The following is a 20,081-nucleotide window of genomic DNA, read 5'->3' as shown; positions in this document are numbered from 1 at the left end:
GGGCTCTGGTTCCAGACAGGGATGGGTGGGGGGAGGGAGAGAGATTCCACTGGACTTACAAGCAGAGCACACCCTGGCTTCTCCTATTACTCAAGTGATGCACTCACCTTTATTAAAATGTCCCTCTTCTAAAACGAGTCCCTTAATTAAACACAGAGAAAGAGCAACAAGACGCAGCCTTTTATGTTGAACGCAGACGTGCCTTTTATTAAATCACAGAGAAAACTTTCACCGTGACCCCTACTTTGTGACCCGTCTTTATAATATCCAAACGCAACAACAGTCATTATTCATCCCGAGGTTCTTGGATCTCGCAGCCAAGTTATGTCATCTCTGTAGCGTTTTCTCTCTAGCTCCCAACGACGTTCACTCAAAACCCGTCCTCACCCATGTCTTTCTCTCGCTTTGCCCTTTGCTATTCCTACATCCTCCCACTCCTAATCTCTTCCCTTTCTCTGAAAGACGAGCGCTCGCGCCAAGCCTCCGTAGCGTTTCTCCGCTCTTGTTTGAAACTCCCTCCCTCTCTCTTCTCTCTCTTGTTGTTCCTGCATTGCTCACCCCCCCCCCCCCCCCCCCCCCCACCCCCCCGCTTTATTATCAACCCTTCATGGGATGACAAAGACCGGCATAGCGTAGAGATGTTTTAAAGTTGATTCATCATTATGGACACAAAGCGGCCGCTTAATTGGTCCGGAGGAGCTGTCAATCGAATCTGAATGCCCTCCTCCTCCTTCTCCTTTCAGTGCCAAGTTGTTTGTCACTTTTTCTTACTTCTTTGTCCTGCCCCTCATCTCGCGGCCTCTCGTTACCGCAATTGATGCCCGAGATGTTTCCATGAGCTATGCTGTTGTGAAAGGCAAGGCATTGATTTGTGGTTTCTAGTCGCGCGTACGCAAACTCACAATCAATGACATAGTCGCATGAACGCACGCACGCACGCACGCAGACACACACATCGGTTGGTTCTTTTCATCCAGCATCTTCCTCCTCATTCTCCTCTTCGTCCTCCACTCAGGCCCTCACTATAATTTCTTACTTTTTTTCTCTCTCTTTCTCACGTTCTTCATTACTCAACCGCTTCATGTGTAAGGTGAAATGCACACACTCTCTATATATTTGTACGTTCAACTGGTAGGGAGGCACTTCCCTCTAGGGCCCCCCATGCTTGTAATAGAGGGACTCACGGCACTGTAAGGCTATGGTTCCGCCTTGGACAGAAGCACGCCTACCAAATACCTATGCAGATAAATGCATACTAGCAGGCGGGGAAAAGGTCACGACTTGCCATTGTTTGCCCCGGCTCCCGTAATGCAATTTCCGTTCGCCTACTTCCTATGAGGCATGTACGCTCGTATATGCCTCAGTCCCCTGAGCCAGATGAATACGAGCATGATAAGAACAACAACACCAAAGACGAGGCAAATCAATCGAAAGTCTTTTGACAAAGTGTTTGACACGGCAATATCTGACACATCTAACGGTTGACGGATATCTTTCTTTCTATCTTTGTTTCATTCTTTTGTTCTTTCGATCTTTTGTTCGCTCTTTCGTTCTTTCGTTCTTTCGTTTGTTCTTTGTTTCTTTCATACTTTTTTTCTCTTTAAAACCTTGAAACTGAAAAGAGCTAGCGCTCTCTCCGAAGCACACGCGGATGTCCCGCCCTCTTTCTCCTCGTTAAACCATATAACACACGGATATCGCTCCTTCCGACGCGTAGTCCCGCCCTCACTCTCGGCTTGCGCCTCTGAACACGCGTAAAAGGCTTTTGCTCCATCCAAAATCCCGCCCTCTCTCTCTCTGGTGGAAAAACGCACATTTTGAGCACCCCGTTCCAGGCGTCCTGTCTTGAGATGAGAACGCCAGCATGCAAAGCCACATGTCAACAGGTCTATAACCCCGTTCCCCCCCCCTCTCTCTCTCGGCCAGCCTCCAGTCCCTCCAGGACGACCTGCTGGTGTGCACGGCGGACGGATACCTCCACGTGCTGCACTGGGACGGCCTGGGCAGCAACGGGCGCAAGGCCATCAGCCTCACCACCATCCCCTTCTCGCTGGACCTGCAGTCCGCCAGAGGTACACTGCACGCACGCACGCACACACGCACTATAATTTTACAAGCCTCAGTTGACATGCCAATGCTGCTATACGCTACGTAATGTTGTAATGTATTCTATGTGATACACAAGGATATTCTTAAATATAGAAGGATATATGATCTATACTCATAAATCATAGATGTGCACATACCTTTTATGTGCACATCCACACACACACTAGTTCATCCTTGCAGCCATTTCCTTTTCATCACACGGTCATTTCAGCTAATTTGTTCATCCACACTCATCACCTCTACTAGTTGGTGCTTCCCCTCACGTCCCCACAGGAAGAATGCAGCGTGCAAGGTACTTATGTGTGCGTGTGTGTGTGTGTGTGTGTGTGTGTAGGGGGTCCGTCTCTGGACCTGGACAAGGTTCACATCAAGTGCATGGAGTACTGCGTGACCCTGGACGGCTTCGCCGCCGTGCTCAGCGACGGACGGCTGGGCTTCATCACACCGCTCGGCAACACCGTCACCGCCGACGTAAGCGCTCTCGCTCCCTCTCTCGCTCCCTCTCTCGCTCTCTCTCTCTCTCCCTCTCTCTCGCGCCGCTTTCTCGCTCTTGCTCTTGCTCTCTCTCTGACTCTCTCATGCTCTCGCTCTTGCTCACTCTCTTTCGCATTCTCTCCCTTTCTCGCTCGCACTCTAGCGCTCTTTCTCGACCCTCTCGCGCTCTCTCTCGCGCTCTGTCTCTCTCTCGCTCCCTTTCGCTTTTGCTCTCTCGCTCTCCCTTGCGCTCTCTCTCGCTCCCTGTCGCTTTCGCTTTCGCTCTCTCTCTCGCACTCTCTTGCTCTCACCTAAAATGACATTGGTAGAACTTTATTGATCCCAAATAAAGGTAACAGTTCCCCAACGGATGTTCATTGCAGCACCTGATGTACAAACACCTGAAGAGGTGATTCTGGGCTGGAGGTCCTGGTTGACTGTGTGTGTGTGTGTGTGTGTGTGTGTGTGTGTGTGTGTGTGTGTGTGTGTTCCCCCCTCCCCCAGCAGCTGCAGGGCGTCTGGGCGGCTGACGTGATGGACGGGACGTGTGTGGCGGTCAACAACAAGTACCGGCTGATGGCCTTCGGTTGTGCCAGGTACGCTGCTGCTGCTACAACTGTTTGTGTGTATTTATGCATGTGTATATTAATGAAGGATAAAACGCAATGCAAGGGTCCAGGCTGAACGATTGGTCAGATTCAAACCGACATCGCAAAGTAATAGAACGCGATTTGCAAAATCGAAAAGGCTGCGATTTGATACTGATACTGACTGGAGAGCGTCAATTCATCTCAACACATAGGTCTGGCCTAAAGAAAAGAGCAGTTTATATGTTGACTGCTTCTATTGTTGTGTTGGTCATACTATAGAATGATTTATTGCTTGTGTCTAGTGAATATTGCAGAACATGAGAAAAATCGCATTCTAAATCACAATCTAAATATTGGTAGAAATAGTCGCAATTCGATTATTTCCCGAAATCGTTCATCCCTACACGGATCTCCCTCCCTCCTGCAAACGTGTAGATGTCTCCATGCATGCAGGAGGGGACAGACCATGACGACACTGTGTTCTTGTTCTCAACATCATCACTCATTATAGACATAATTGTGGATATGAAAAGACGGAAGTTTGAGAGGACATCCATGTCACCGGGAGGTTTTATTGCGCCAAGTTTACAATGTAGTAGGTTTTAACCTTGTTAAACTCCCACTGTTGGGAAGATGGTCGTATTCAACCGCCTGTCTTGTCGCAAGGGATTATGTGTCGTGTTTGGAGACGCTGTGTTCTCCTCACAGACCTGTTGAGTATGCGGTCTGCCTTGTTGGCGAATCTGCCTCCTGCATCATAATCTTTGGCCACGATTTTCCGTTCTGTTTATATATCGTTTGTCTTTATTGTCATGCAACAGAATTCCCCCCCAAAATCAAGGCAGGCAATAAAGGGCAACCAAACAAACCAGTAATCCGTCTCGCTTGAGTAGGACGATGAGTGATCAAACAGCCTTATCGTTTCATCTGTTGATTTGTGTGGTTGTGTGGGTGTGTGTGTATTCAGAGCATCGTTCCTCAACTCTGAATAACTACTGTTTTCTCATGAAACTGATCGTAAAAATAAAAATAAAAATGTGTTTGTTAATAGATGACCACACTTGTCACCTCAGACTTTCAACTTTCCTTTCAAAGGGCACCACATCGTGCTCAAATTGTCTGTTGTTAAACTTTGTAACTGGGCTGTACTATTCAAAAACCTGCAATTGATACTAACTCCGTCATGCCATCATTGTCTGCGTGTGTGTGTGTTGGGGGATCCAGTGGCACTGTGTTGGTGTACATGATCGACACCACGACTGGATCAATGCAGCTCTCCCACAAGCTGGAGCTCACCCCAAAACACTACCCAGGTATTGCATCTCCCGTCTCTCCCAGTGGCGGCCAGCGCTGTACCATGGCTCCCCCTAGTGGCCAACGAATGCACAAGCATGTTGCCTTACACATAACACAGCAGCAGGTTGAACCGTATTCAGCATTGACCTTCTAGTGTCTGTGAAATGTCGAGCCCGAGCTAGAATTTGATACTTAAGAGACTTTGGCACAGTGTTTTATACTACTTTATGTGATTCCAATTGCACATTACATTGCAGTGTAATCATTATGTAATGTTTTCCCATTTGAAATGATAATTTTCACCTGGGAGGTAAGAACCAGCTGTAAAGGTTCCTCCAGTTGTTGATAGAGCTCCTGCAATCTCAAGAGCTGAAAGTAAAGGTAGCACATGATTTGTGATGTGTGTGCATATATATATATATATATATGATGATTATTAAACCACATGGATGGTCCCCTCCAGATATCTACAACAAGACGGGCCCAGTCAAGCTCATCCGCTGGTCCCCGGACTACAGCGTTGTCATGGTGACCTGGGAATGCGGGGGCCTGTCGCTGTGGAGCGTGTTCGGAGCGCAGCTCATCTGCACCTTGGGGGAGGACTTTGCGTGAGTGTGCACGTGTGTGCACGCACATACGTGCCCAGGAATACATACGCAATGCATGCATGCGCACGCACACCCACATAACACCATACAACACACACACACACACACACACACACACACACACACACACACACACACACACACACACACACACACACACACACACACACACACACACACACACACACACACACACACACACACGAATACAGATGCACGCACAGTGGATACATGAATGATGATTAAACGTAATAACCTGGATTAATCTCTCGGGTGCAGGTATCGTTCTGATGGAACCAAAAAGGAACCAATTAAAATCAGCTCTATGGTGAGTCATGGTTTGTTATGTTCAATTAACTGCATTATTGTGTTGGTGTTATGATGGATTTTGTGGGTTTTGTCTTAGTTCTCCATATACTTGTTTGTGTTTTTACATGGCTTAACTTTTGTTGCGTCAGCAATATAATTTAAATGATGCATATATTTAAAAACAGAATCTGCTTTCTTTCTTTCTTTCTCTCTGGCTTTCTAACTTTTTCTTTCTTTTCCCTTACTTTTATTTTCTGTCTTTCTCCCTCCCTCCTACCACCTCAGAGTAAACCACCATGCTGTCTTCTTTAACCATATCCCTCTCTCCCCTCCACAGAGCTGGGGAGCCGAGGGTTTCCACCTGTGGGTGGTCCCTAGCATACCAGAGAAGAGGAAGAGGAGGAGAGCACAGGAGCAGCAACAACAGGAGGCGGAGGAGAAAGAGGAGGAGAAGGAGGGAGGGCAAGAGTTAAATGAGGAGATGGCGGATCCACCCCCTCCTTGCTCCACGCCGCGAGTGGGCATCTTACAGTTCCACTTCATCAAGAGTGCCCTCACTGTGAACCCGTGCACGGTGAGGGACAGACCTGGGAGTGTCCCCACGCGACACCCAGACAGGACTTCTATGTTGTACTTTGCTCTCCCCTTGGGAGAGCACAGCGGTGAACCTCGGGGAGCTGAGCACCACGTGTAAACCCCACCTCAACGTTGTGATTGTCTCAGGTGTATGACCATAGGTCCACATTGGAAGGCCTCACCCGACTCTGAGCCCTCATTAGATGGCTAAGGCACTGGTTCCCAACCTTGGTGTCAGGTGCCCACTCTGGGTCCCCTGATTTGCATAAGGGGTCGCAGCAGATTGCTGACATAAGCTATAGATGTTTGCTGATCCTTTTCAGCAAGTCTTTTTACGAAGTTACTTCCTTCCTTAAATTTCCAGTAAGGCAGAACACGGCTGGTTGAAAATACAAAACAGCACGTGTATTATTTAATGTCATATAAAGTGTGTAACTTAATTGCTCACTTGCTGTTCCCTGGTTGATATAGGGGCACAGTTCCTCGAGAGTTATGCGGTTGGCGAATGAATTGAAGGGTTGTACTACTGATAAGCTCATAAGAGTCATGAGTCGCCGTCCATGGCATTGTAATAAGGAAACAAGTCAGGCTTTGTTGCAATGTGGACCAAAAAAATACATTCCGCCTCACTGCTGCTAACTAGTGGTTGGAAAGATCTAATTGTTGTTGTTTCATGTCCTCATGAAGACTCTCACACTTCTCATTGCTTGTTTTTCTCACTTACTGAAACAAGAAGTGGAAAACCCGGTCCTGGGTCTCGGCACGGCATTAAACCAAAACAATAAACAAAGTAGTGTCGGGAAATGGAACACCCTCCAAGTGCACCCGCATGCCACCTTCATCCTCCCCCTCTTCCTCTTCCTCCTCGGTGTCTCAGAGTAACCAGGAGCAGGTGTTGCTCCACGGAGAAGACCGCCTCTACCTGACCTGCGGGGACCCCGCGCAGACACACAACTACAACAACACAAACAACAACGGCGGCGGTGGCGCAGACCCCCACGTCCCGCACCCCCACGCACAACCCCAGCCCCAGAACGGCAGCCCGCTGCACTCCCCGCCCGGCCCCAACGCAGCTCTCTCTCAGGGCCTCAGCACTTTACTGGGACACAAACACTGGCACGTCATCCAGGTGAGCGCGCTCTTATTGTGGCGGCGGTAGGGCGACAGCACGAGGTCGAGGAGCCTTTTTCCTCAGAGGGGCGTCATCTTGAGGGCCAAAGTAGGGGTCGTTCGTAGCGCTTATTGTGGGTCAGTCTACAGGGGGAGTAGACTAAACTAGTGAAGATAAAGATAAGCTAACTAGATTAGGTGATGATATGTTATTCACAGGTTCAGCCCCCATCATGTATGATCTATGTGTGTCAAAGCAACAGCAATGGTTAATGTGTTATCTTTACTTCAGTGCATTATAGTGCTGCTCTTTATATGTACCAGGGACATAAAAAGAGCACCGCTATAAATATTTCACCAGCGTTTGTCCTACGATGACCCCTCTGTGAAATAGATCTGTTGATGGGTTCTTTTAGGTCTTAGCCTTGCTGAGCCTGGCTCAATCCTGTTTACTTTGGGAAGAATATGAAGACTGTTATTTCTTACACCAATGTGGGTTTTAATTTTTTTGTCCTTAGATCCACTGCACATACCTAGAGAGCAATTGGCCAATCCGGGTGAGTGGAAAAATATTTAGCTGTTCTCTGTTTTATGTGAAGGGTGAGTGGGTCATATCAGGCGAATGTTGCAAGCAACTTTTAAAGTGTTTGGACTTTCCGACTGCTTTATTTGAATTCAGAACATTTTGTTTGAAGAAGGATTATTATGTGCCCCAATTTTTACTATTATGGCCCTTTTAGATTTGACTGTGACTGTGTTATCGTACCGTTGACTATTTAGGATATACGGACATTTTAAGAACAGTTTTCATCACATTGAAAAAAAAAACATACAGCTTTACCAAGCATATTTTGATATGTTTGTGTGTGTGTGTTTGTGACTGTCTCTGTTCTGTGTGTGTGTGGCTGTTCAGTTTGCAGCCATCGACTCTGCAGGCCAGTGCATGGCAGTGGCTGGGAGGAGGGGCTTCGCTCACTACTCCCTCTACAGCAGGAAGTGGAAGCTGTTTGGGAACATCACCCAGGTACTGAGGGCCTGCTGAGGGAAACACTGGCCTGAACAAAACCCAGCACTGATTCACTACATCCATGTTATTTTAGAACTGTATTAGTATGATGTTAATCCATATTCTCTACATACGTGTTATTTTAGAACTGTATTAGTATGATGTTAATCTATATTGACTCCATCCCTGTTATTTTAGAACTGTATTAGTATGATGTTAATCTATATTAACTCCATCCCTGTTATTGAACTGTATTAGTATGTTCATCTATATTAACTCCATCCCTGTTATTTTAGAACTGTTTAAGTATGATGTCAATCTATATTTCCTACATCTATGTTATTGAACTGTATTAGTATGATGTTAAACTATATTAACTCCATCCATGTTGTTGAATTGTCTAGACTCTCTCATTGTGCGTGTTTCCTAGAGTCTTGCAGTAGTGGACCTGTGAAACTAACCTCATTGATTTTGTGTGCCCAGGAACAGAACATGACCGTCACAGGGGGTCTGGCCTGGTGGAAGGACTTTGTCGTGGTGGCGTGTTACAATTTCATCGACCAGCAGGAAGAGGTATGGCCCAGAAAGAAAAACCCTGTTTTTCAATCATCATTTAAAATAATTCTCTGAGTCCATCTGAAGAGGTCATCGAAAAGGGAACACTGATTTTAACATATTACATTTACGTGTGTGTGTGTGTGTGTGTGTGTGTGTGTGTGCGTGCGTGCGTGCGTCCCTCAGCTGAGGCTGTACCTGCGGTCATCCAACCTGGACAATGCGTTTGCCTCGGTGACGCGGTTGCCGGCAGATACGCTGCTGATCAACGTGTTCCGGGACATGGTGATCCTGTTCCGGGCTGACTGCTCGATCTGCCTCTACAGCCTGGAGCGGAGGAACAGCGGGTGGGTGCCTCACTATAGCCTTCAGCCTGTAGCTTCCACTCATAAGGGTGCTGGGGGGGACGTTAATGGGGACATATTCTACCACCAAGTGGGCGTGTCCACCTAGATGTATGACGGACAGATGAGCAGCGTTTGCTACAGTCCACTGGGTAGGCTGATCAATTCAGCACATATCTAAGTAGAAACGCCCACTTGTGATGTCAGAAGAGGCAGATTTTCCAAACGGCTAATCATGCTCACACCTGGTGGTGTAATGTGTGAACTTTAAGGATCTAACAAATCGATGCAATTCTTCGTAACTTGCACTGGGCATGTATTTTGAGGTGTGTGTGTGTGTGTGTGTGTTCTCCAGTCCTAACCCCTCAGCCAGTGTGGAGCTGCTCCAGGAACTGTCCATGTCCCGCTACATCCCCCATCCTGCCCTGGTGGTCTCAGTCACACTCACCTCCGTCCGCACCGAGACGGGCATCACCCTCAAAGCCCCGCAGCAGGTAACACACACACAGAGACAAACACACAGTCTCTCTCTCTCTCTCTCTCTCTCTCACTCACTCACTCACTCACTCACTCACTCACTCACTCACTCACTCACTCACTCACTCACTCACTCACTCACTCACTCACTCACTCACTCACTCACTCACTCACTCTCTCACACACACACACACACACACACACACGCACATCTAGCTAAGGATGTGTTCCACAGTCACTGACAGACTATGAGGATCCTTCACTCAGGTTATGTTACACACACCTCACTAAAGCCCGTGTGCTCTAATACACACCCCAACTTGAGCTCGGTGACGTCACACTCATCAATACGAACCATGCGTCAGTATGGGTGTGTGTCGTCCTCCCACGTCAGTCACTCACTCTGTGGCTCGCCCTGCAGGCCTGCGTGGCAGAGAGCATCATGCTGAACCTGGCTGGCCAGCTCATCATGTTACAGAGGGACCGCTCCGGGCCCCAGCTCAGGGACAAGGACACGCCCCCCAACAACAAGAAGCTGGTGAGTCACCACCTGGGGGTCCACAGTCTGGTGGTCAACGTGAGGGGCGTTGGGCCGGGAATAAAGCCTTGAATGGAAAGGGGGTAAAAAGGCGCACACCGCATGTGTTGGACATCATTTAAATGAAAAGAAAAGTGTCGACAATCTTTCGATTTTGTGTATTTATTTTCATGCACTCATTAATAAACGACCTATGGGCATGTGTCACCCACTCCATTGCCCAATCAGTAACATTTAGAATCGTAGATCTGACCCCAAAGTTCCCATCGCCATGGTTACCACCACTATCTCCTGATCTCCTCAGTCTCTAAATGAAAGAGTTCCTCTTTTACTAGTTTCAGAGCCCAAGGCCGTGTAGGGGCTTCAAAACCCCCCTACTGAGTGTTGAGCTACTCACGCTTGAATCGAAACTTTGGTGTGTCTCTCTGTCTTTATTTCTGTGTCTGTTTGTGCCTCTCTCTCTCTCTCTCCTTCTCCCTCTGTGTGTCTCTTTGTCTGAATCTATGTCTCTCTCTCTCTGTGTCTCTTTGTCTGAATCTATGTCTCTCTCTCTGGCTGTCTGTCTCTGTCTAAATCTTTGTCTGTCTCTCCATCGCAATCTTTCCCTCCCTTCTCGGTGTGTCTCTCTCTCTCTCTCTGCCTCGTTTTGTCTCTCTGTGTCTCATCCTACCCCTCCCTTACCCCCCCCCCCAGCTCTCCTTCTGCCCCCCGGTGGTGCTGGCGCAGTGCGTGGAGAACGTGTGGACCACGTGCCGCTCCAACCGCAAGAAGCGCCACCTGCTGGAGGCGCTGTGGCTGTCGTGCGGCGAGGCGGGCATGAAGGTGTGGCTGCCGCTGTTCCCGCGCGACCACCGCAAGCCGCACTCGTTCCTCTCGCGGCGCATCATGCTGCCCTTCCACATCAACATCTACCCGCTGGCCGTGCTGTTCGAGGACGCCCTGGTCCTGGGCGCCAGCAACGAGACGGTGCTGTACGACGGGCTGCAGGGCGGCGCCGGGGCGTCGCCCCCCTCCGAGCCACTGGAGGCGCTGTTCCCCTACTGCACGGTGGAGCGCACCTCGCAGATCTACCTCCACCACATCCTGCGGCAGCTGCTGGTGCGGAACCTCGGAGAGCAGGTACGCTCCCCCCCCCCCCCCGAGAGAGGGCGCTGATTGTGTTGCCGTGGCGATGGATTGGAAGCGGGAGAGCCGATTGATTGATTGGGTCTGGGAGTCTGGTCGGTGGGCGGATGCCTTTTGTTTGTGTGTCGTCTAATCGGTGGGTTCCGTTTGATTGACTGAAGGGCTTCTGTCTTGAGACAATTCATTAAAGGGGGTGTTTACCCTGTCGACGTAATGATCCCCTGTCACTCCCTCCCCCGCTCGCCCCCCCGTCTCTCTCCCCCTCCCCCAGGCCCTGCTGCTGGCCCAGTCGTGCGCCGGCCTCCCCTACTTCCCCCACGTGATGGAGCTGATGGTGCACGTGGTGCTGGAGGAGGAGGCCACGTCGCGTGAGCCCATCCCCGACCCCCTGCTGCCCACCGTGGCCAAGTTCATCACGGAGTTCCCCCTGTTCCTGCAGACCATCGTGCACTGCGCCCGCAAGACGGAGTACGCCCTGTGGAACTACCTGTTCGCCGCCGTGGGCAACCCCAAGGACCTGTTTGAGGAGTGCCTCATGGCGCAGGACCTGGACACGGCCGCGTCCTACCTGATCATCCTGCAGGTACGCCGGGCGGGGGGGGGGGGACACAGAGAGAACAGGGGGATGGGTCGCTAGGGTGAGGGGGTTGAAGCACCACCTGGAGATTGAGAGAGGAACTATTTTATTATTTTATTGTTTTAGAAAATGTTGATGTTCTGTTATTTATTGATATATATATATGTATGTTTATTTTTAAGTTCATTTCTAAATAATCTGTAGATTATTTGCAGATTTTATGATTATTGTGATGATGCAAATTAAACTACACATTGTTACGTTGACTGTCATAATCAAGTTAAATGAAACCTTGTTTATGGCTGTGCTTATGCGTCTAGCTAGCTGACATATCATTCAGAGGATACGTTTTAGGATATTTTTCAAGAGCCCGCATAAAGCTAAATTAATTGCAGACGCGCAACTTTGAAGCCTGACGCTTGCCATGCTTGCTCTAGGGCGGTGTCGGTACTGTTCCCCTCCCTCACCTGTCCCCTGGTTCTGTGCAGAACATGGAGGTGCCTGCGGTGAGCCGGCAGCACGCCACACTGCTCTTCAACACGGCCCTGGAGCAGGGCAAGTGGGACCTCTGTCGTCACATGATCCGCTTCCTCAAGGCCATTGGCTCTGGGGAGATGGACACCCCGCCCCCGACGCCCACCACTCAGGTAGCAGGCCGACTCTTTAACACAAACACAGCACACTTTAACCAAACACAACGCGCTTTAACAACACGCAACACACTTTAACCAAACACAGCACACTTTAACCAAACACAACACACTTTAACAAAACACCACACTGTTTAACAATACACCACACACTTTAACAAAACACCACACTGTTTAACAAAACACAACACACTTTAACAAAACACCACACTGTTTAACAAAACACAACACACTTTAACAACACACTTTAACAACACGCAACACACTTTAACCAAACACAACACACTCTAACGAAACACAACACGCTTTAACAACACGCAACACACTTTAACAAAACACCACACTGTTTAACAAAACACAACACACTTTAACAACACGCAACACACTTTAACGAAACACAACACACTTTAACGAAACACAACACGCTTTAACAACAAGCAACACACTTTAACAAAACACCACACTGTTTAACAAAACACAACACACTTTAACAACACGCAACACACTTTAACAAAACACCACACTGTTTAACAAAACACAACACACTTTAACAACACGCAACACACTTCAACCAAACACAACACACTTTAACGAAACACAACACACTCTAACGAAACACAACATGCTTTAACAACACGCAACACACTTTAACAAAACACCACACTGTTTAACAAAACACAACACACTTTAACAACACGCAACACACTTTAACAAAACACCACACTGTTTAACAAAACACCACACTGTTTAACCAAACACAACACGCTTTAACAATACACCACACACTTTAACAAAACATAACACACTTTAACAGAACACAACACACTTTAACCAAACACACAATTTCCCATCAATAATAATGACATTAAGACCCCGTGTGTTCCTGTGTTCTCCCCCGTCCAGGAACCCAGCTCAACGGGTGGCTTCGAGTTCTTCAGGAACCGCAGCATCAGTCTGTCCCAGTCGGCCGACTGCATCACCACGGGCAAGTTCAACCTGCAGAAGACCTTCAGCATGCCCACCGGACCCTCCTCTAAAGGGTAAGGCCAGTGGCTCACCACGCCATGATTGATAATGACATAGAGGGCACTTCCACACACGCAAGCACGCACAAACGCACGCACACACGCAGAGAAGAAGGTAGGATCACTCCCAGCTCTACTTGAGATCTCCCTCTCCTACTGGTCTTCTAATTAGATTAATTGTTTTATGAATGAATTAAAATAGCGTTAGCGTTAATTAACCCCCTTGTCCCCCCCCTGGCCAGGCGGGAGGTGGAGTGTGCGGAGAACATGTACATCGACCTGATGCTGTGGCGCCACGCGCGCCACCTGCTGGAGCAGGTGCGCCTGCGCGACCTGGGCTGCTTCTCGGCCCAGCTGGGCTTCGAGCTCATCGGCTGGCTGTGCCGCGAGCGCAACCGCGTGGCCCGCGTGGAGGACTTTGTGGGCGCGCTCAAGACGCTGCACCGCGACTTCCTGTGGCCCTTCCCCGTGCTGCCCGCCGGCAGCCTCAGCTCGCCGCTGAAGAACGGACGCTGCCGCGCCGGTGAGGAGGGAGGGAGGGAGGGAGGAAGGGAGGGGGGGGAGGGAGGGAGGCATTGAATCAATGTCTAAGGTGCACTGACCTTTATAAATGAAGGCTTTCTTTGACACTGAGTGTCAAAAGAAACTAGTACATCTCATCTGTGGCATTATAGTATTTATCTAATTGTATGCTACAGTACTTCTTTTATTTGGTACTACAGTACTTCTGATAGTCTTTGATATGAGAGTATGTCTATTCTACAGTACTTCTAATCTTCAGAGCCCAAAGCACACGGGCGTATTACGGTTCATATAAGTAGAATACTTTATAGAATGATATTGAACTATTGTTCTCAGCTCGCTTCATATCGGACTGAAGTCTATTTCAGACGAAATTCCAAAAACTTTATCTAGCACCACCCGCTTTGGGTATGATATATTAATTGTGTATAATCCTAGCAGTGATCTTGTATATCACTACTCCAGTACTACTACTACTACTACTACTACTACAACTACTACTACTAATCCTGCTCTCTCCTGCTCAGTGCTGAGCACAACGCTGCTCAAGTCCCAGTCGGCGGACAGCCTGCTGCACAGCGACATGGACACGGGGCCCGCCGCCCTCCCCCCGGCGGCCCCCAGGGGCCGCGCCTGGCTGGAGGCCCTGGGGCCCGGGGCCAAGGACATGGATACCGGCTCCTCCTCCAGCCACTCCCTCCACCGCCTCACCCCCGAGACCCAGGACGCCTTCCTCTCGCCCCTCTCCAACAAAGGTAGGAGGGCATCGCTGAGGCCTCTGCTGTCTGGGGGGCCCCGGGTCTATAGAGGCATCGCTGAGGCCTCTGCTGTCTGGGGGGCCCCGGGGCCTATAGAGGCAACGCTGAGGCCTCTGCTGTCTGGGGGGCCCCGGGGTCTATAGAGGCATCGCTGAGGCCTCTGCTGTCTGGGGGGCCCCTGGGTCTATAGAGGCATCGCTGAGGCCTCTGCTGTCTGGGGGCCCCTGGGTCTATAGAGGCATCGCTGAGGCCTCTGCTGTCTGGGGGCCCCTGGGTCTATAGAGGCATCGCTGAGGCCTCTGCTGTCTGGGGGCCCCGGGGTCTATAGAGGCATCGCTGAGGCCTCTGCTGTCTGGGGGGCCCCGGGGTCTATAGAGGCATCGCTGAGGCCCCTGTAGAGTTTGATTTGGTGGATATTGCCATGGGTTAGGGGTTCGATTACCCCTGCCGAGACACTTTTTAAGACTGCGTATGTATTAATATTGATTAAAATGTTTTTTATGAATCATTTTCTGATTATCGAATTTAAAATAATTGTATATGTTGATGGCGTAAATGTTATTTAAGAGAAGATATTTTTGCTCTAGGACGCCTTCATCGAAAGGGTATCGAACTCGGTTCCTTTTGGCTTGGAGTAGGGAAACTTAGACCCTCTCCTCCCCCCATGTTCTAACTCTCTGACTCCCCCCCCCCCCCCCCCCCCCCTCAGTGGAGGAGTACAGCATCGGCTCGGCCACGGACCTGACGGAGAACAGCTCCGTGGTGGACGGGGACTGGACCATGGTGGACGAGAACGCCTCCACCCTGAGCCTCAGCCAGACCGAGCTGGAGCACATCTCCATGGAGCTGGCCAGCAAGGGCCCCCACCGCTCCCAGGTGCAGCTCAGGTGAGGACCACCACCACCACCACCACACACAACCCCTCCGTCACTGGCCCGCTTTGTTCCAGCTTTCCAGGATGCCCACGTTACCCTAACATAGGGCTGTGTAATTAATCCAGTTTTGATCACAATTTCCATCTTTGGGTCAAAGGATCTCCAAACTAATATAATCTAGATTCAACTTTTTATACATTCAATGTTTTATAGAAATTGCCAAGATGCACAGCTGGATATTATTATTTTTAACATTATTTTCTATTATAGCATTTTCTATTTTAACATTTTGTGCATTTTTGTTAAGGGGAAATTTCAAAGTTCTCAGTTACAAAGTGTTTTTTTTGGAGAGAGATGCTTAATAAATGCAGGTTTTCAAACTCCAAAAATTGTGATTTCAATATTGACTGATTATTGATTGATTATGATTTTCTTCGATAATGGAGAAGCCGTACCCTAACATACTGTACACCTCGCCATCGTTCAGGTACCTGCTCCATATTTTCATGGAGGCGGGCTGTCTGGAGTGGTGCGTGGTGATTGGTCTGATCCTGCGCGAGGCCAATGTCATCAAGCAGGTGATTGGCTACCTGGATAGCCCCGAGGTTCCGCCCGAGACGGTGCAGAGTGTCCGCAGCGGCCTGTTGGCTGTGGACTCGTGGGCCTCCACCGATTGGTAGGTACCCAGTATGCAGAGCGTTGCTCCGATCTCCTCATGTTGTTTTATTTACTAAATGTTAAAGGAGAAATGTGTTTTTTATTGATGGAGCCGACTCGTACTGCTAGTTTTGACGTTATCTAAAGTAACCGTAATGCATCCCAGAGGGATGACTCCACTGACAGAGGACGGCAGGTGGACGTTGGTTAAGGAACGCTTTGACCTGAAAAATACTTTGAACAACTAAAGAGGAGGGAGAAAAGGTCACGACCCAAAGTGTCGATATCCGTGACTCCCAATCATGTGAACCCAAAACCTAACGCTCCACCCACCACCCCCTCTACACCCTCTCACCCCCTCCACCCTCCACCCCCACCCCATCTCCCCCCCACCAGCCTGGGCTTCAAGCCCTTCCTCAGCCTGATCCGGCCCCAGCTGCAGCAGCTGATGGAGGCGGCGGCCGAGCAGGTCCACACCGAGGCCTTCCAGGCCACCGGCCCGGGGGGGTCCAAGCTGGGCGGGGGCGGCGCCGACGGCCTGGCGGGAGGAGGGGCGGGAGGAGGAGCAGGAGGCGGAGGCGGCGGCGGCGGAGGAGGAGGTGGTGGAGGAGGAGGAGGAGGAGGAGCGATGGGCGGGGGGGCCTCAGCCCGGGCCGAGGACAGCAGATCCAGCTCGGCCTCGCTGGGCCTGGCCATGCCCTCCCTGGACCCCCCCGGGGGCTTCCCCCGGCCCCCCGCCGAGGACGGGCCCCCGGAGGAGGCGGAGGATCTGGGGGACGACGAGGGGGCGTACGACTGCACCTTGTCATGAACACTAAAGAGAGAGGGAGAGAGGGAGAGGGGGGGAACTCCTGAACTCTGAACTATTGTTGAACTTTGGACCCTGGAGGTAAAAGAAAGAAGAAAGAACGGCCGGAGGTGGAAGATGCAGAATTAGGAAGGATTGGAATTAATGTGTGTGTGCGACTGTGTGTGTGTTACTGTTGGTCTGACTGCGACTGTGTGTGTTACTGTTGGTCTGTGTTCAGGAAGAATCCCGCAGTAGGCGCAGGTTGTTAATTGAATCAGTATTATCCACTCTATAGATTCAACACTAGAGGCCTGTTGGAGACCTACACCGGCCTGCTACCAGAAGCCCAAACAGACTAGAACACACACACACACAGACACACACACAGTCACACAGATAGCCAACTAGAAACACAGGTGGAAGAAGGCAAACCAACGGGCTCCTTTTTAGCTGTTGTCATTTTTTATCCTCAATATGGCTTACCAAGAGAGACTGAGAGACCGTGTGTGTGTGTGTGTGTGTGTGTGTGTGTGTGTGTGTGTGTGTATGTTCAGGACCGCAGGCACAGGACAACACCTCCTTTCTCTTCATCCTCCAGATTTCCCACCAATGTTTATTCGCCACACACCGTGTTGTCACTGGACACTCTCTGACCCTAATTTGCCTCAAATCTCCCCCGCCACTAATCCTTATCTGACCCCCCCCCTCGCTGGACGGCCCGTCAGTTAAATCCTTGATCTTCGATGTGCACAGATGTCTCACGGCCACTCACTCGAAGCACTGGTGTGTGTGTGTTTGTGTTTGTGTGTGTGTGTGTGTGTGTGTGTGTGTGTGTCTGTGTGTGTGTGTGTGTGTGTGTGTGTGTGGTCGTCCACACTTTCATACCTCATGATTTCAAGTTGCTTCCTTTTTTCTCCAATCATGTAACAATGCATGTCATATTGTTCTATGAATTCGCCCCCTTTTTAATTTTATTGAAACCTTAAAATAATGGATTGACGTATGTTTCATTCTTTGTTTCATTTTTTATTTCCAGATATAATTCCACTAAAGTATGTGGCAGGTGCGTGTTTTTCCAGCATTCAGAACATATGTTTGCGTCTGAAAGGTACAAACAACATCCCACAACGTATGACTCCGTAGCCTGTGGAGTTTTTAACAAACGTGACGCTGAGGCAAGGCCCTTCTTCGGTGATACACTTCAACTGAAAACTGATCAGAGAGTCCTCAATAATGATGAAGTGCATTGTGGGTATAAAAACAAAAATCCTCACTTTTTATTTTTTTGCCAATCAGAGCGACATTGTGCAATACAAGCGTGTTTGGGGACGACCCAAATTGTGACAGTTATTCGCTTTATCCCTGCGCACATAATGCCCACACAATGTATTGATATCTGTTTGTTATTCGCTTGTCAAATGGAGTATCTGCTTTTTTTTTTTTCTCTTCGAGATGAACCATTGACGTTTGTTGTTCTTAAAGACATTGTAAACACATAATTCTATTACCCCCTTCGTAGAAGAAAAATTGTGACTGACGCCCTCTTCTGGAGGGTTAACCAATCGCAGCATACAATATCTATTTCAAAGGAAAGCTACCGGGCATCAAAGAACTTTCAGATTTATGAAATTATGAGACCATAAATGTGTTAGGATTTCATTGTAACAGCAAAATTTGCGGTTTCCCATTATAACATACAATAATTATGAAATAGTGTATTGCTATTGACTATGCTTACGGGGCCCACGGGGTGGGTCCCCATAATCATGTTCAGATTTGTGTGTGTTTGAAAATGCTTATTAGGCCCCATGGCTGTGTCCCCACAAACGTTTTCAAAATTGTGTGTTTTGAAATTGATGTTCCATATATGTATTGAGTTTTGAACCATCATTTGTCGTGGTGAGGTAAGCTCACGTGGAATTGATATTTTAACATTGAGTCATTATTAATTGTATTATTTATTGGTATTATTTCTGATGGATGATTGAGTCAATGAATTAATGCTCAGCAGGGAATCCTTGTGATGATGATGATGATGCTCAGTTTGCTTTATGACTGGTTGATTAAGGTAACCCTCTCCTTGAAGACAATTTAGGATCAATATCATCTTTCTGAGCAAAAAGCAGAAGTCTTCTCGCAAATACGTCAGTATTATGTTGTGCAATTGTTTGAAATGTTACACTCTGCTTTCTTTTCTTTCATTTCATCCTGCTTTTATTTGATTTTACTTTTTTTAACTGTCTGGTCAAATCTTTGTCACTTTTCACTCGCAGACCAAAATTTGTTTTCTTCTTTAATGTTTTTTTGTTCCAGGAACAACACAAGGAACTATGTGCTATAGAATAGTTGTTCGCTTTCCTGCATCCATGTGACTTTCTTGGTTTGCGATTTCCTGCCCTGAGCGGAAAACTTACAGTATTGCTGATTCTCATGTACTGTTTTCGTCAAGGCTACGGTTGCGTCATGCGTCTGTGGGACGCCTACGTTTACGGTCTCCATCGATGCTGGGCTGTTTTACTGTACAGTTGAGTAGGCGGAACTCGAACGACGAGAAATCGGTGAACCAAAGAGTAAAAGTTCAGAGGCCTTTTGTTGTAGCTAGTTGCTTGGTTCAAGCGCTTACATCACGCACCTCAGTCCCTCCCCCTCGTTTCGTCCTCCCCCCCCCACTAGAACACATAACCATAACTGGCATCGTACGTGACCATTTCCTAAGGAAATGAATATTTTCAGAGACTGCCTGTTCTCCTCTCTGCAGGACAGTTTGTAAGGAATGACGCCCTCTGTGGCCGGAGCCGTAGAGGGAGAGGTACTCCCAAGTCAAACTCTCGAAGCAGTCTTTCGGCGGTGAACTCCTTTGTACAGTTTTAAAATTGCCTATTTTGTGACTCAGAATAGACACTTTGGTCAGTAATACTAGACATCATCAATGCAGTGTAAAGATGCTCTCTTGTACAATTGCCTTTTCTACTCCTGTTTGGTTTTCTACTCTTTTCCCCTTGTATATAGACCAATAAATTATTTTTAAAAACACTGCTGTATTGACTTGAGCTCGCTAATGTCCGAAAGTAAGTTACATCATTCACTGCAAGCGATGTTTCATTTTTTGC

At 48.6% G+C, this 20,081-nt stretch overlaps 1 protein-coding gene across 2 annotated transcripts in view; it reads left to right on the top strand.

Annotated features, from left to right (window-relative positions):
• The window catches only part of ric1 (RIC1 homolog, RAB6A GEF complex partner 1), a 43,071-nt gene extending 23,091 nt beyond the window's left edge, over window positions 1–19,980 (top strand). Inside the window, exons 5-27 of one of the 2 annotated variants that reach the window (XM_079735248.1) lie at window positions 1,927–2,072; window positions 2,444–2,580; window positions 3,091–3,179; window positions 4,398–4,486; window positions 4,933–5,077; window positions 5,357–5,405; window positions 5,724–5,960; window positions 6,840–7,091; window positions 7,591–7,629; window positions 7,986–8,096; window positions 8,562–8,651; window positions 8,820–8,980; window positions 9,333–9,471; window positions 9,876–9,992; window positions 10,686–11,111; window positions 11,389–11,700; window positions 12,183–12,341; window positions 13,248–13,384; window positions 13,612–13,892; window positions 14,419–14,646; window positions 15,359–15,536; window positions 16,012–16,200; window positions 16,578–19,980. In XM_079735248.1, coding sequence (XP_079591374.1) covers window positions 1,927–2,072; window positions 2,444–2,580; window positions 3,091–3,179; window positions 4,398–4,486; window positions 4,933–5,077; window positions 5,357–5,405; window positions 5,724–5,960; window positions 6,840–7,091; window positions 7,591–7,629; window positions 7,986–8,096; window positions 8,562–8,651; window positions 8,820–8,980; window positions 9,333–9,471; window positions 9,876–9,992; window positions 10,686–11,111; window positions 11,389–11,700; window positions 12,183–12,341; window positions 13,248–13,384; window positions 13,612–13,892; window positions 14,419–14,646; window positions 15,359–15,536; window positions 16,012–16,200; window positions 16,578–16,992 — 4,126 coding nt within the window. In that variant the 3' untranslated portion in view covers window positions 16,993–19,980. Of the gene's footprint in view, window positions 1–1,926; window positions 2,073–2,443; window positions 2,581–3,087; window positions 3,180–4,397; window positions 4,487–4,932; window positions 5,078–5,356; window positions 5,406–5,723; window positions 5,961–6,839; window positions 7,092–7,590; window positions 7,630–7,985; window positions 8,097–8,561; window positions 8,652–8,819; window positions 8,981–9,332; window positions 9,472–9,875; window positions 9,993–10,685; window positions 11,112–11,388; window positions 11,701–12,182; window positions 12,342–13,247; window positions 13,385–13,611; window positions 13,893–14,418; window positions 14,647–15,358; window positions 15,537–16,011; window positions 16,201–16,577 lie in introns of both variants that reach the window. The other variant, XM_079735247.1, reaches the window with a different exon arrangement.
• Window positions 19,981–20,081: the final 101 nt, after the last annotated feature.

Source organism: Pollachius pollachius (assembly GCF_949987615.1).
Source record: "Pollachius pollachius genome assembly, chromosome: 4".
In the NCBI taxonomy this organism is placed as follows: domain Eukaryota; kingdom Metazoa; phylum Chordata; class Actinopteri; order Gadiformes; family Gadidae; genus Pollachius; species Pollachius pollachius.
Note: the sequence above shows the minus strand (reverse complement) of the source record. Positions and strands in the feature narration are given on the sequence as shown.